At 37.9% G+C, this 16462-nt stretch overlaps 1 protein-coding gene across 2 annotated transcripts in view; it reads right to left on the bottom strand.

The window, feature by feature from the left end:
• Positions 1-1803: 1803 nt before the first annotated feature.
• Positions 1804-16462, bottom strand: part of VAPA (VAMP associated protein A) — a 60370-nt gene continuing 45711 nt past the window's right edge. For both annotated transcript variants that reach the window (XM_064294730.1, XM_064294731.1), the window contains 2 exons: positions 12036-12209; positions 1804-5223 (listed from right to left, as the gene is read on the bottom strand). In XM_064294730.1, coding sequence (XP_064150800.1) covers positions 5065-5223; positions 12036-12209 — 333 coding nt within the window. In that variant the 3' untranslated portion in view covers positions 1804-5064. The remainder of the gene's footprint in view (positions 5224-12035; positions 12210-16462) is intronic.

Genomic DNA, 16462 nt, shown 5'->3' with positions numbered 1-16462 from the left:
AGACACATGCACACCCAAGTTCACTGCAGCACTGTTTACTATAGCAAAAAGATGGAAGCAACCAAGGTGCCCACCAACGGATGAATGGATAAATCACGGTATATTCACACAATGGAACATTATGCATCGATAAAGATCATGAATCTGTGAAACATTTCATAACATGGAGGAATGCTGAAGACACGCTGAATTAGTCAGTTGCAAACGGACAAATATTGTATAAGACCACTATTACAAGAACTCGAGAAATAGTTTAAACAGAGAAGAAAATATTCTTTCATAGTTACGAAATGGGGGAGGAAGACAGAGGGGTATTCACTAATTAGACAGCAGATTAAGAACTATTTTAGGTGAAGGGAAAGACAACATCCAAAACAGGAGAGGTCAGCAGAACTGAACAAACCAAAAGCAGTTTCCTGAATAAACTGTACACTTCTAAGACCAGCGTAGCAGGGGCAGGGGTTTGGGGACCATGGTTTCAGGGGACATCTAAGTCAACTGGCATGATAAAATCTATTAAGAAAACATTCTGCATCTCACTTTGAAGAGTGGCAGCTGGGATCTTAAGTGCTAGCAGTCATCTAAGATGTATCAATTGGTCCGAACTCACCTGGACCAAAGGAGAATGAAGAACACCAAAGACACAAGGTAATATGAGCCCAAGAGACAGAAAGGGCCACATAAACCAGAGACGTTAGCCTGAGACCAGAACTAGATGGTGCCCGGCTACAACCGATGACTGCCCTGACAGGGAACACAACAGAGAACCCAAGGTAGCAGGAGAGCAGTGGGATGCAGACCTCAAATTCTCGTAAAAAGACCAGACTTAATGGTCTGACTGAGACTGCAAAGATCCCGGAGGTCACGGTCCCCAGACCTCCTGTTAGCCCTAGACAGGAACCATTCCCAAAGCCAGCTCTCCAGACAGGGATTGTACTGGACTATGGAATAGAAAATGACAGTGGGGAAGAATGAGTTTCTTGGATCAAATAGACACGTGAGACTACACTGGCATCTCCCGTCTGAACGGGAAATGAAAGTGTAGTGGGTGTCAGAAGCTGGCCAACCGAAACGAAGAGAGAGTGGAGGCAAGGAGTGTGCTGCCTCATTAGGGGGAGAGCAATGAGGAGTATATAAAGGTGCTTATAAAGAGAGTCCGACTTGATTTGTAAACTTTCACTTAAAGCACAATAAAAATTCTTTTTTTTAAAAGCAAACAAACATAAAGGAAAATATTTTTGCAGTTACATCATACTGGTCCTTAAATATATCACAGAGAAATGATTAAGTGAAAAACTGTAAACAAGCTTACATATACAATTCATGGTTATGCTTAAAGAGCAGTAATACAAAGGTGTTAATCTAAAATAGTCATAGTAATTACTGCTGTTAGATGGCACAATTTGGCACTATTCTTTATAACTTATTTTCTAAATTGTCTAAAACGTATACATATCATTATTTCTATAATCACAAATGTGCGGGAAGCTAAAATTTCCTTTTCCTTAAGGAAAGTGTATGTTCTAAGTTATTTGTACCAACTCCTAAATAGGCTGGTCATTCTCAAGATGTCACAATTTTTGCACAGAACTCAGCAGAAGCATGGCTTCTACCAACAGGGTGCTATTAAATGTGGAAACAGAAAACCATCTATCCCCATTACCCATTAAAAAGTCCTGATTAACCTCAAGGTCACTAAGCAAATGACTCAGTGCCATCAAGAACTCAAATCCCAGTTAATTATTAGCTATCAGTGCTTGTCTGAAACATAAATATGCAAACCATCAAATTCTGAAGTCAAACTCTTAAAGTTTTTTTTTTTTTTTGGAAAGGAAAATGACACTTCACATTTTTAAACAGTTTATTTATTCACGCAATATTTTAATTTCCCTTGAAAGCTATAAAATGACCATTTACCTTTTTTTGTTGTTTCTCCTTATGGTAAGCATTAATCTTTCCCTAATTCTCATAAAGGTCTTTTTTTTTTTTTAAACTAGGCACACACCAAAATCACTGAATAGGAATGTGCGAAGCTCTAGGGAAACTATTACATGTTTCTCAAGAGTCAGATGATAATTTGGGGATATATCCTTTAAGAAATTTTTTTTTTCCCTACCTTAATAAAACGTGTTTCACAGTGGTGTATTTCAAAAGATTGCAATCCAAAAGTAATTTCCATACCAGATAATATCAACTTCAGAAGAACTTCTGAGTTAAGATACTTAAAGGAGAAATTAAGAATGTTTTCCTTTGACCAGAATTTCTGAATTTGATACGCATTTTTCTCTAAGTCATTTCTTTGGGGGGGATAAAAAAAAAGTTACCATACCATAGACTCAGAACACAACTCTTAGACTTGTTTCTTGTAAATACAAGAAGAACGGGCAAAGTTAAGGTAACTTAGTTATAGAAAGAAGGAAGGAAGGTTGTGTATTTGGCGTCACATATGAGCTCAAGGCCTTAATTATCTGACGGTAATTTTAGTATTAACAATGGTATTATTTCCCTCATGCTTACATACACAAGTAACCAGGAAGAGCAAAAATTTCTGAACATGTAAGGAATGAGAACAATTTATATATTGTCAGTCAGTATAGTTGTACTCTTTGAAAGTAACTGCTGGTAGTTAAAGTCTGATCACATTTCATACAGCAATTAAAAGTAATAAAAATTAAGAGTCCCCTATACAATCGGAATATCTCCTAGTATGCAAAACAGTTAAGAAGTCCATGTACACTTCGATTTTGCAGGTGCTACTGAGACTATCTCAAAGCTAACCACTGCATAATACATTTTGTAAAACACCTATCTAAAAATACACTGTACACTGTATGGGTGACAGTTCTAAACACTAAAACCAAATATATATGTGACACTATTAAACAACAGCCTGTAAGAAAATTTTATGATAGGAAATTTCACTTTTTAAATAGCATCTTGTGTTCATTATTTCAGTCATCTATCAAATTAGGATTTTTTTTTTTTTTTTACAAAATTACCAGAAAAGACATTAAGCTGGAGTCAGAAGAGGATATTCTAGTTCCAGCTCTGCCTCTACCTACCTGTGAGACATGGGGAAGTTTTCCTTAACCCTCATTAAGGCCTGAGATTCCTCAACAATAAAACAAAGGGGCTGAATGGAAAGAATTCTAAGGGTCATTTCCATAAAACGGGATTTTGCTAAATTCTTCAGGACTTAAAACTGGAAAAAAAAAAAAAAAAAGACGATAGCTATGAAATACCAAGTTTGGTACATATCATCAATAATACAGATTACACAGACCACTTTAAGCCAAAGAATTACTAATTCTGCACTTATGAGATGAAAATGCAAGGCCTTTTTAGCAAGCGTTTCCAGAGCTTTGACAGTGATGTACAGCACACAACATTAGAGACAGTAGCTGCCGCAGCACGTTAACAATGGGGAGGTGTCACTTATATTTGTTTTTAGTCATTTTTACACACAAGCAAGAGATCTTATAAAAGATACCACAAAGCACAATGACAAAATACATGTGATCTGACAAATTTAAAACACACTTTAAATGAAAAGGCAACCAAAATGCTTTAGAACATTTTACCTTTTTATAAAATCTGTACGCACACAGACCTGGGCCTAACATACTTCACTGCACCACATCAAAGTCCAATTTCACTTTCAGGTGAAAGTGCCCCTTTTATGAAAACCTACACTTATTTTCAAGAATCAGAACTGACTTGTATTAGATTGTACTCAGTTAAAAAACATGTATTTTCTCTGGTTCCAATATTTCTTCTCGTAGTACAAACAGAATAAATGAAAACAGAAGACTAAGTGCAGGAAAGTACCAGACCCTACAATGTTCATCTATACTGAAAATGTGTTTCATGGGGTTAACAGATTTGCAAAGGATGAAGTCATTTTTCACAAAGAAAATCCCCAAAGGTTTTTCCATTACAAATTCCTGTAATGGAAATTTCAGTGTCAAATTGGGCAAGAAAAAAAACCTACTTTTAACTATTATTGTTTCGAGTATTATGTAAGTATTTAATTCATAAAAATCAAAAATTCATGGGCTGCTTAAAAAGCACTTGACTAGAACAAAGGAAATTATCATCCTTGAGAAGATAACTAAAATAATCTGATAAGCGTGTGGTAAATTAAGTGCAGTACAGCCAAATGGCATACATATAAACTAAGAGTACAGTACTTTTATTCTGATGGCATGCTTATTTCACATTATCTTGAAGATAAACTGATTATGATCTTTCAAAATACCAAAATTAACTTAAAATTTTATCAATTCTTTTCCAAAATACGACGAGGAATTTTTTTATTGCAAATACTGTAATATCTGAGAGGGTTTCAATGTGAGAAAGAATATGCCTGATAAATTTCAAATTACCATACAGCAGACTCCCTGCTATCCCATCTGATGACACGACGGAGACAGACAAGCTATCCAGCAAGCATCTGTTAACAGTTTTTTTATTTTTTAATGTTAAATACCATGGGACAGGATTGTAAGGATGAAAAACTCGGTCAACAACTGCCTCACAAGGGGTAAGAAAAATTTTGCCATGATATTAGCAAAGGTAAAGGAGAAAATTTACACTGTAAGAGGCACCATTTCCCCACAGAATACCTCTTGGCATTTCCTGAATGAGTGGGATTAGCAATCTAAATAAATCATATTTCAAGAGGTAACAGCAACAGATAAAATTTAAAGGGATTATTAAAATAACATTTACAAGACTCTGAACAATTCTTGAACTCTTATTAAAACCACAAAGGAAGAACAATTCTTTATTTATGAATTTCATCAAGGACTGAATGTGCAACTGACACCTGCTATCGATGATCTGGTAATATACAATTTGTCCAGTAGCCGAACAGTTTGTTTTTATTGTGTTTTCTAACCGTAAGAGATCATTAAAGGCAAAGCCTATTATGACGCTGTACACACACACACAAAAAAAATGGTCACCGTGGACCATACTACCAATGAAATGGTAGGTAAACAAATCTTTTTCTGGTCAAGAGAAAAAAAAAAAAAAAAAAAATAGCACTCTGCATGCTTCACTCTACAAGATGAATTTTCCTAGAAAGAATCCAATGAAAATGGCTGCAATTACAACAAGAAGCGAAGGAAGAGGACTGGTGACATTATCTCTGAAGGATGCAGCTGAGGTTGATCCTGGTTTATCCAAATGTGCTGCCTTTCTGAGCCTTAAGCCTTCATCCTAGAAAACACAAAAAAATAAAGGAAGTTTTAGAAACAAATAGCCCTATACTAAGACTTCTGAATCTTCAGTCAAAACTGGAGCTAAAAAGCTGTACAGAGAACGCCCATCAGTGGTCACCTAAGACTGGACATGGGAAGAGGGACTGACTGTTGACCAGCACAGTGAGACTTCCTGGAGTGATGGAAACGTTCCAAAGCTGCACTGTGGTAAGCGTTTCACAATTCTACGAATTTACTAAGAATCACTGAACTGTACATTTATTATGGGCTACTTTATGGTATGTAAATTATACCCTAATAAAGCTGATTAAAAAAAAAAAAAACAACTGCAACTGAGAAATATATTCCTAAAAGCCTGGAAAATCAGATATGGCTATACTTACATAGAAGGGAAAAAAAAATCCCCCTGAAATAAATACAAACCTCGGAGATATTGCAGGTTTGGTTTGAGACCACCACAATCAAATGCATATCACAAAAAAGCAAGTCACACAAAGTATTTGGTATGCCAGTGCATACAAATGTTGTTTACACTACACTGCAGCCTATTAAGCGTGCAACAGCTTTATGTCTAAGAACATATATGCATACCTTAATTTAAAAACTTTATTGCTAAAAATGCTAACCATCATAAGCCCTCGTTTTGCTGGTGGAGGGTCTTGCCTCGATGTTCATGGTTGCTGACTGTAAAGGGTAGTGGCTCATGAAGGCTGGGGTAGCTGTAGCAATTTCTTAAAACAAGACAACAATACGATTTGCCACGTCAACTGACTCTTCCTTTCAGGAAAGATTTCTCTGTAGTATGTGATGCTATTTGATAGCATTTTACCCACAGTAGAACTTCCTTCAAAATGGGAGTCAATCCTCTCAAACCCTGCCTCTGCTTTATCAGCTACCTTTATGTATATTCTAAATCTTCTGCCGTCATTTCAACAATGTTCACAGCATCTTCACTTCAGCAGTACATTTCATCTCAAGAAACCACTTTCTTTCCTCATCCACAAGAAGCAGCTCCTCATCCGCTGAAGTTTTATCATGAGATTGCAGCAATCCAGTCACACCTTCAGGCTCCACTTCTAATTCTTGTTCTCTGGCTGTTTCTACCACATCTGCAGTTGCTCCCTCCACTGAAGTGATCGAAGCCATCCATGAGGGCTGGAATCAACTTTTTCCAAACTCTTGTTAATATTGATATTTTGACCTACTCCCATGAATCAAGAATGTTCTTAATGGCATCTAGAACGGTGAATTCTTTCCAGAAGGTTTTCCATTTACTTTGCCCAGATCCATCAGAGGCATCACTATCTATGGAAGCTGTAAGCCTTACAAAACATATTTCTTAAATAATAAAGACTTGAAAGTCAAAATTACTCCTTGATCCATGGGCTGCAGCATGGATGCTGTGTTAGGAGGCAGGAAAACAACATTAATCTCCTTGTACATCTCCATCAGAGCTCTTGGGTGACCAGGTGTATTGTCAGTATTTTGAAAGGCATCTTTTTTCTGAGCAGTAGGTCTCAACAATGGGCATAAAATATTCAGTAAACTATATTTTTAAGAGATGTGCTGTCATCCAGGCTTTGTTGTTCCATTTATAGAGTACAGGGAGAGTACATTTAGTGTAAGGGCCCTAGGATTTCCAGAATAGTAAATGAGCACTGTGTTCAACTGAAAGTCTCTAGCTGCGTTAGGCCCTAACAAGACAGCCTGTCCTGTGCAGCCAGGCACTGACTTCTCCTCTCTAGCTATTGAAGTCCTGGATGGCATCGTCTTCCAACATAAGGCATCTTCTTCGTCCACACTGGAAATCTGTCGTTGAGTGTGTCCGCCTCCATCCGTCAGCTGGATCTCCCGGATACCCTGCTGCAGCTTCTACAGCAGCACTTGCCGCTTCCCCTGGCACTTCCATGCTGTGGAGACGGCTTCCTTCCTTAAACCTCATGAACCAACCTCTGCTAACTTCAAACTTTTCTTCTGCAGCTTCCTCCCCTCTCAGCCTTCAGAGAACTGAAGAGAGTTAGGGCCTTGCTCTGGATTAGGCTTTGGCTTGAGGAAATGTTTGGCTGGTTTGTTCTTCTACCCAGACCACTAAAACTTTCTCCGTATCAGCAATAAGGCTGTTTCACTTTCTTAATCATTCGTGTGTTCACTGGAGTAGCACTTTTCATTTCCTTCAAGAAGTTTTCCTTTGCCATTTGCAGCTTGGCTAACTGTTTGGCACAACAGGCCTAGCTTTCAGCCTGTCTCGGCTTTCCACATGCCTTCCTCACTAAGCTTAATCATGTCCAGCTTTTGATTTAAAGTGAGAGATGTGCGACTCTTCCTTCACTTTAACACTTAAAGGCCACCGTTAAGGTTATTAATTGGCCTAATTTCAATACTGTTGTGTCTCAGGGAATAGGGAGGCCTGAGGAGAGGGAGAGAGATGGGAGAACAGCTGGTCGGTAGAGCAGTCAGAACACACACAACATTTATCAATTAAGTTTGCCATCATACACCAGCGTGGTTAGCGGCACGCCAAAACAATTATAATAGTATCAGAGATCACTGATCACAGATCACCATAACAGATATAATAATAATGAAAAAAGATTGAAATATTGCAAGAATTACCAAACTGTGACACAGAGACACTAAATGAACACATGCTGTTAGAAAAATGGTGCCAACAGACTTGCTCGACACAGGGTTGCCACAAACCTTCTATTTGTAAAAAAAAAAAAAAAAAACGCAGTTATCTACAAAGTTCAATAAGCAAAGCACAATAAAACAAGGTATGCCTGTACAATTAAAGAAGAGTTCTGTCCATTCACGCATTTCCAACTTGGCCCACAGGATGTTAGATCAGTTATACTTGCCCTAGCCCCATCAGACATAGATTACCAGGAACAAACCCGTAGTCTGACAGTTAAACCTTGCAAGTGATTAAAAATTAACTCAGTACAACTAGAAAAACCATAGCAGAGGAAGAGTGCAGTGATTTGCCAAAGGAACGGGAATGGGAAAATGTTAACAAGGCAGTGTTTTAATAGGCCCAAAGCAAAGCAGGGCCTTGCGTAAAAGACTCAGCACCAGATATGGACTGCAAAGACGACCCAGAGTCTTGTTCCTGTTGGAATTACCAATTAAGACAGATGTGGAATGTTGTGTACAGAAACCCCTCATCTGAAGCTCTGTACCTGGGTTGGAAATTGAGGCTGCTTCTCTCTGTCAAAGTGACTTAGATCCTCCAGACAAGAGTAGGAAGCTTCATTCTTACTGCTATGGTTTCATGCAGCAAAGTTTCTGACACTCTATGATTTTAGGGGACAAGGTTTTTAAGTAAGAAAGCAGTAGATACTTTACTAACTACAGTATGGCCTTGGGAAAAATGGCTGCTAACTTTGCAGCTGGCTTTAAGCACATCTGTTATACCAGCCTGATGACTGGCAGGGCAGATTTTTACTTCCTTGGCCAGAGCTAGTTTTTATTTTCTCACACTGATTCCTCTAGTGAGCTTATAAATAAACACCACTACAAGACTACTCTGATGGCATACTGTCTTATTTGCACTGTTGGGTTTTCTGGTTTGTTTTGTTTTTTCGTCTTCTGCTATATAGAGAAAGCAATGGTTCTCAATACCAGCTATACACCTGAAGAACTCTTTAAAAATATAAATGTATAGGTCTTATTCCCAGTGGTTCCAGTTCACTAGGTTTGGAGTCACTGTATTTTTTAAAAGCTCACTAGATAATTCAGACGCACAGTCTGAACTATGAACCACAGGGTGAGAGGAATAAAAAGGGGCAGTGATCACACAAGAGCAAGAAAGTCAATCTGGCAACAAATTATGATGGGCCTTATGTGTCAAATGTTAAGGAGTCTAGAACTGATTCTTTAAGCCAGTGGTCTTCAAGGTTCATTTGTTTTGTTTTTTAAGCAGCAGAATCCTTTTTCCAATGGAATCTCACCTAGAACATCAGTATATAGAAAGCAGTCAGTCTCCCTTCACCTAGCTTGCTGCCCACTCTTCCTATTTTCCAGCCCTGCCCCATCTGCCATTCTGATCTTTTCCACTTCCCCCTTCCCTGTCAAGAGAGAATAGGTTTTTGAATAAGGCCATTGGGCATCCTAAGGAACGTATCTTCCAGGAAAGAATGTAACTATGGAAGTCATGGCATCCTGAAAAAGTCCATGGTGTGTCAGTGTGGGTGTGAAACAAAAATATTTTTTCCACTACCCAGACAGAGTGCCAAGGGCGGACAGCCCAAAGGGGTCTTATAGAATGAGACAGCCAAAGAGGAATTTATAGATCAAGTCAAGATACAGTGCCTTTGTCATTCAGAGTATAGTTCGTATATACATTTAACAGATGTAATAATTAAATATTGGATAAGGTCCCATAAACAAACAAACAGAAACAAACCAAACCCACTGCAGGGGAGTCGATTCCAATTCATGGAGACTCCATGTGTTACAGAGTAGAACTAAACTCCATCGAGTTTTCTCAGCTGTAATCTTTATGGAAGCAGGTCGTCAGAAGCTTTCTTCCGTGGTGTTAATGGGTGGGTTCAAACCACCAACCCTTCAGTTAGTAGCCAAGCCCAAACCATTTGTGCCAACCAGGGACCTACAGGTCCTATAACCAAAAAAAAAAAAAAAATCCCGTTGCCCTTTAGTAAATTCCAACTCATACCGACCCTCCAGAACAGAGTAGAACTGCCTCAAAGGGTTTCCAAGGAACAGCTGGTGGATTTGAACTGCCGACCTTTTGGTTAGCAGCCAAGCTCTTAACTACTGCACCACCAGGGCTCCAAATTTTCTAACAGTCACATTAAAAAAAAGACTTGTAAGTGGCCATCCGAGGCACAACAAGTGGTCTCTATTTACCTGGAGCAACAGAGGAAGGAGTAGAATCAGCAATAACAGGGGGATATGGAATGTGTGGGCTAACTGCCTCCACGAACAACTGCCTCCTTTGCCTTGAGACCAAAAGAACTGGATGATAGCAGGCTACCATTATTAAACATTTTAATCAAAGAATCCAAAGAACACTCCTTATCGAAAGGGGGAATATACAGAACAGAATTTCAAATTCTCATGGACTCTAGGCTTTCTGGAGCCATAGAGGGTGGATGAACTGAAACTACTGCCCTGAGATAATCTTTACACCTTAAACCAAAACTATCCCCGTAAGTCTTCTTAAAACCGAACAATAGTTTAGCTCAACTAGTAAAAAAGGTCTGCCTTACGTACTGTCTTAGTTGTCTAGTGCATCACAGAAATACAAGTGGACACCTCTAACAAAGAGAAATTTATTTCTCACAGTTTAGGAGGCTAGAAGTCCAAATGCAGAGCACCAGCTCTAGGAAAAGTCTTTCTGTCTCTGTCAGCTCTGGAGGAAGGTTCTTGTCTTCTCACCTCCTTCTGCCTAGTTCCTGAGAGATCTCCCTGCAGCCTGGAATCTATCTTACACCATCTGTGCTCACTGGCTTGCTCCTTTTATCTCTTTTATATCTCAAAAAGAGATTTACTCAAGACACACCCTACACTAATCCTATCTCATTAACAAAGACAATCCATTCCCAAATGTGATTATAACCACAAGCACAGAGGTTAAGATTTATAACACATATTTTGGGGGGATACAATTCAATCCATAACGAGCATTATGCTCTTTTAAGAACTATCTACACGAGATCAAACTGAGAACCAAACCAAACCCACCGCCGTTGAGTCAATTCTGACTCACAGCAACCCTACAGGACAGAGAGAACTGTCTCACAGGGTTTCCATGGAGCGACTGGCTGGTGGATTCAAACTGTTGACCTTGTGGTTAGCAGCAAAGCTCTTAACCACTGTGGCACCGGGGCTCCAAATTGACAACAGCAACTGAAAAGATTGGATAAGAACCTCAGACAGCAGTGAGTTCATGTTAATGAGGGAGGAACACTTCAGAAATGGAGGGTAAGAATGGTTACACAACTTTAAGAATGTAATCAATGTAACTAAATTGTACATGTAGAAACTGATGAATTGGCATATGTTTTGCTGTGTATATTCTCAGCAATAAATAAAATCTAGGGGAAAGAAAAAGAAATTAGTAAAACTAATTTTAATAATGTATTTTAGCTAACCCAACATATCCAAACTATTATTTTAATTGTTACAAATTTTAAAAAAGAGCTTTACTTTCTTTTTCTTGTACTAAGTCCTCATAATCAGTATGCATTTTACATTCACAGCACATGTCAATTGGTACATCTACATTTTAAGTGCTCAGCAGCCACACGTGACTAGGGGCCACTGCAGCAGACAGCACCGTTCCAGGCAGGTCAGTATGACCGGGGCACAGAATGTGAAGGATAATACAGGCAATAGGGGAAGCTGGCAATGTCACAGGCCAGGTCACAAATAACTAGGACGTTTGCTAAGAGTAACCTGTAATGCGTTACAATTAAAAAAAAAAAAAAATTAGTAAGAGGTAATAAACTTTGAAATAAGGGTAATAAAACATATTTGGAAACGGACAGTGGTGATGCTTCACAACGTGGTGTGAATGTAATTAATGTCAATGAACTATACATGTAAAATTGATTTAAATGTTTTGTTACACCTCTTTCATCACACACACAAAAAAGGGTAACTTGTAGGCGGTGAGAATCCATGGTAAGATTTTTAGGAAAGTAGGGGTAGAGAGGGCAGGTGAGGACATAATCAAATTAGGGAAATGGAAAAAGAAATGATCAAGGATAAATTTTTTAAATGACTGATAAAATGGACTATTAGTAATTTAATACACTGAATTTTTTCTCAAAGAGCAGAACTTACTATCAGGTGTCGATTTTCTTCGGACAGTTTCATCATTTCTCCCTGAAGTCTTTTACACTCTTCCATGAGTTTCCTTGTCTCAGTATCGTTGAGTGAAACACTATGTGGTTTTGGCATGGGTCCGTCTTGTTTAGACGCATTCAGTGGAGCAGCTTTGCTAGGTTCCATTTCATTCTGTATCATAAAGATATTGGAATGTTTAAACAAACAAAAATTTAAACTCTACATCATGCTCTTCCCCCCAAATTTTTTAAATGATACATTTTGACAGCTTTCAATTTATAAGAATTAAAAAAAAAAATACTAAACATTATAGTTGTCCGTGAATCATTTTAAAAGGCCTAAATCCCTGCCAGTAGTTAAGACAGGTCAAGATAAGCAGCCCACTCCCTCCTCTACTCCCAGAGCCTACCCCGTGCACTTACCTCTACCATAGCACTTATCATGTATTCTAAAAATTTACTTCTGACGTTCTCTGCTATAATACTCAAAGGCTGGGAGAGCAAGAGACATTTCGTATCACCCTTTGCCATTTACCCCTAAACCCAGCATTTTGGCCAACTGCAGTTATTTAATCAAAGTATGATGACTGACGGACACCAATCAAAATCCAAATTTGAAGTTTTCAGTGCTGATTCTGCAATCCAAATGAGGTTCTGGGGGAAGGGGTAGTATCATAATCATTCCAATAAAATTAGGACACTACTTAAGAAAAAATATTTAAAAGCAAATCTAACTTCTATTAATGAGAAAAAATAACTGAGAGATATAAATACTGAAGGGTAGATAACGAACACAAACATATAATGGCAGTAAGAGGAAGAGAGTTAAGAAGTCTGTGATCTCTCACTTGAAACAAAAATGAGTCTTTCAAATCATTAATAACACTGCTTTAGTTCATGCAATTCAAGACAGAATCACAGCGATACCACAGACACTTTGAAGCCTATGAGTCCCGAAATGTTATTCTTACCAGCACTTACCCATTTGAAGCTAGTGGCAAAGGCCTGGACGTAAATACCTAGGGCAGTGCCTAAGTATTCCTGAGCCTGCGGTCTAAAGTGCCTCAACAGTCTTCATCCTGGTATTATTTATACCACCAGTATTGGTGAAGTCTTCTTTTTAACTTTAATTAAAATCCGTGCTTCTTAAAAAAAATAACTTTTTAGATAAAAAGATATATGTAACTGCTATATTCTGATATGGAAACCCTGGTGGCGCAGTGGTTAAGGGCTACGGCTGCTAACCAGAGGGTTGGCAATTTGAATCCACCAGGCACTCCTTGGAAACTCTATGGGGCAGTTCTGCTCTGTCCTACAGGGTTACTATGAGTCGGAATCGACTCAGTGGCACTGGGTTTTTTTATATTCTGATATAATAGAATATCTGAATAAATAAGATGCTAAATAGCCACTTATAAAATTCAACTTTTTGACATTCCACCGTACACATTAATAGGATTTAATTATAGACTGCACACCTACCACATCTTTCCAGCTGCTAAATTTACATTAAGCGTAAATAAACTGTTCAAGGACTAACGCTAATATTTCTTGTGAAAGGGTTGTGATTTGATCGTTATGCTTAAATCCATGTAAAATATCAATCATATTATAAGGAGGCTTAAATGCACAAAACTGTATAATTTGACCTGTTCAGCATTTCAATTTTTCCTTCAGAGACTTCACGGTTGCGAAAGCTCACTCCCATTTCCTTCTTTGGGTTTCCCTCTTGCTAGCTTTCTGTCTCTTTCCCTAACCTTCCGATCCCAATTAATCCCACCTCTATCTATTAATAAAAATTGGTCAGATATATTTTGTTCTCCACCAATATTCTTTACTATTCTTTTCCTTAATAGTAATTGGAATTCATTTCAAAATGATTTTTCAAGTGTGCTCGAATTCCATCCAAGTACAAGTCCACCTTCTGAAAATGAGGGTGGCACTTTGCCTTCCTCTGTAAAGAACACAATGGCTGCCAATATAGCAACTGAGGAATCTTTAGATTTTGGTTAAGAATTGGGACAAAATACCCTAACTCATAACAGTGAGTTGCCTAAAAAATAAAGAGGAGATACACGAGGCCAACAGTGAAGAGAAAAAATTTAAATAAGGAATTATCAAGCTCTTCTCAACTGGCTTTTTATTTTTAAATAAATTCTAGAAATTCCAGAAAACTTAGAATTATGAGGGGGGAGAAGAGGAAATTACCTTGTCTCACCATTCCATGACGTGAACTTCCAATATTTTTATAAGCACATTTTACACAGCTAAGATCAGCATGCATATTACATTTCACCTTGCTTTATTCCTTATATGTACCTCTTTTAATTATCATTTTAAATGACACAATATGTCATTAAATGTTCTACTTTGTGCCTTACCAGAACTACTTAACCATTTTACTCTTGTTAGACACCTGAGGTAGCTTCCAATTCTGAGATTTTAAATAAACACACCAATGAGTATCTTCTTATGGCAGCAGAATTAGGACTTTTCTTTTTTATTGGAATTTTTCTTAATGCTGTTATGTTGCTTTAACAACAAAAGGGGGAAGAAATGACATAACGAGCTTGTTGGAGCACCAACAGAAGACTACAGTGCAAAGCTGGAAAAGCTTAAAACACACTTCAAGTTACACAGAGTAGGGATACATCACACGCTGTCTAGACCCCCTACAAACCAGTCAACATACAGAGCAAATGCAATGAAATCTAATTTATTTATGTAAATTTAAAGTATAAGCATATATAACCTAACTTAGTTGAGAGTTTTAAAAAAAAAAAAACAAACTGCCGAGTCCTTCAGGTAGTAACAATCTGAAGAGCCTGATGGAAACACTAAGGCAGGTGTGACTTTAAATATATACTTCCATGCGGGAGCTCCATTACTGAGGTTTGGCTCCCGGAAAACAGTTTGTTCCTTGACAGTTGCTTCACACTGGTCCAGAAAGAGGAGACTGGTTGCTCTGAGAACCATGAAACAAGCAAACTAAAGGGATTCAACATGCTGTGACTCTTGGTGAACTGATGCATACTAAACATACATTAACATTATATTTAACACTGCAACTTACAATAAGCTGAAAGGTCAAGGCAGTGATATCTATAAAGATGAAATAATATAGCATATCTAGTACATTTCCCACTCTAAATTATTTAGCCTATCTGCAGTAATCCCTATCTATGAGTTGAATTTACCTCTGTATTCTTTTTCAGCCACCAACAGAATTTAAATTCCAATATTCCTTACTGGAGATAATTAGAGAAAGAGGGAACTAGGAATTGGAAATAGAAAGGAAAAGTTATATATAAGGCAGAGTAGTTTTTTTGCAGTGAAGCCTTGGGAAAGACAAAGAAAGCTGAAGGACAGTAAGTATGGGGCTGTATGTTTGTGACTTTAAGGAAGGGATGAATGTGTAGGGAGAAAAAAAATCCACTGTAGTGGAGGCAATTCTGATTGGCTAAAGCCCAGAGCTACGAAATGACGTTGTCAAGGCCAGCATTAAGACCTTAACCTGTGAGCTGAGAAATGGTATCTAAATACCAAGATCATCCAAAGATTGAGTCCACTCCAAACAACCAATTTACTCTGTTTCTCTAGGACCATGATTCCCAGAAGTAAGTAACTCCAAACTGCAAAATCGAAAAAATACCAGACATGTCAACAAAGGGTCAGATTTTTTTTTTTTAAAGTCTCAGTATGCATATTACCTGCAATGTCAAATCACAGAATAAGAAACCTGTTAAAACTGAAAGGTCCCTTAAGTTTCCAGTAAGCAAGAAATGGTAATGGGCATCATACAGCACCCATTCCATCACCCAAGTCACTGTAACTTCACTGATGTGCTGGCATTTCACTTGATGACTGTCACTACACACACACACACACACACACACACAAGTATTAATAAGCTCAGTTATGACTTAAAGTCTTCAGGGTTTTAACCACAAATTCTCCTACCCTGGGGCATTGTAAAACCTAACAATTACAGATAAGGAGAGATTACTATATATTTATATTTGATAACAAAACATGTATTAATGATTTCATTTATCTTTTTTTATATAAACATGAGTACTTGCCTGAAAAGCAATGTTTGCGAGCACATACCTTTCCTGCTATACAGGTTATCCTGCTCAAACAAGCTACAAAGTTGCCTAGTGGTTCATTAAAAGGTAATAAATTAGGAAAATCTTTTGGAGTATGCTCCCAAAATCTCAGTGACAGGAAAAAATTAAAAGTTCACCACAATGTTCACGCTTACATTTGCCCTGTGCACCACTGAGGATTATGCGTTGTTCTCTGTTTTTTATTACAACAGTTTGTTTGCTTGCTTGATTTTTAAGTGCTTTGTGGTTCTATTATAATTGGAAACATAACTGAAAATTTCAATTCCATTTCATATAACACACTCACAGTACCAGG

The sequence above is a fragment of the Loxodonta africana genome, chromosome 11 (genome assembly GCF_030014295.1).
Source record: "Loxodonta africana isolate mLoxAfr1 chromosome 11, mLoxAfr1.hap2, whole genome shotgun sequence".
NCBI classification, from domain to species: domain Eukaryota; kingdom Metazoa; phylum Chordata; class Mammalia; order Proboscidea; family Elephantidae; genus Loxodonta; species Loxodonta africana.
The sequence above is the reverse complement of the archived record's forward strand: the minus strand, read 5'-3'. Positions and strand labels throughout refer to the sequence as shown.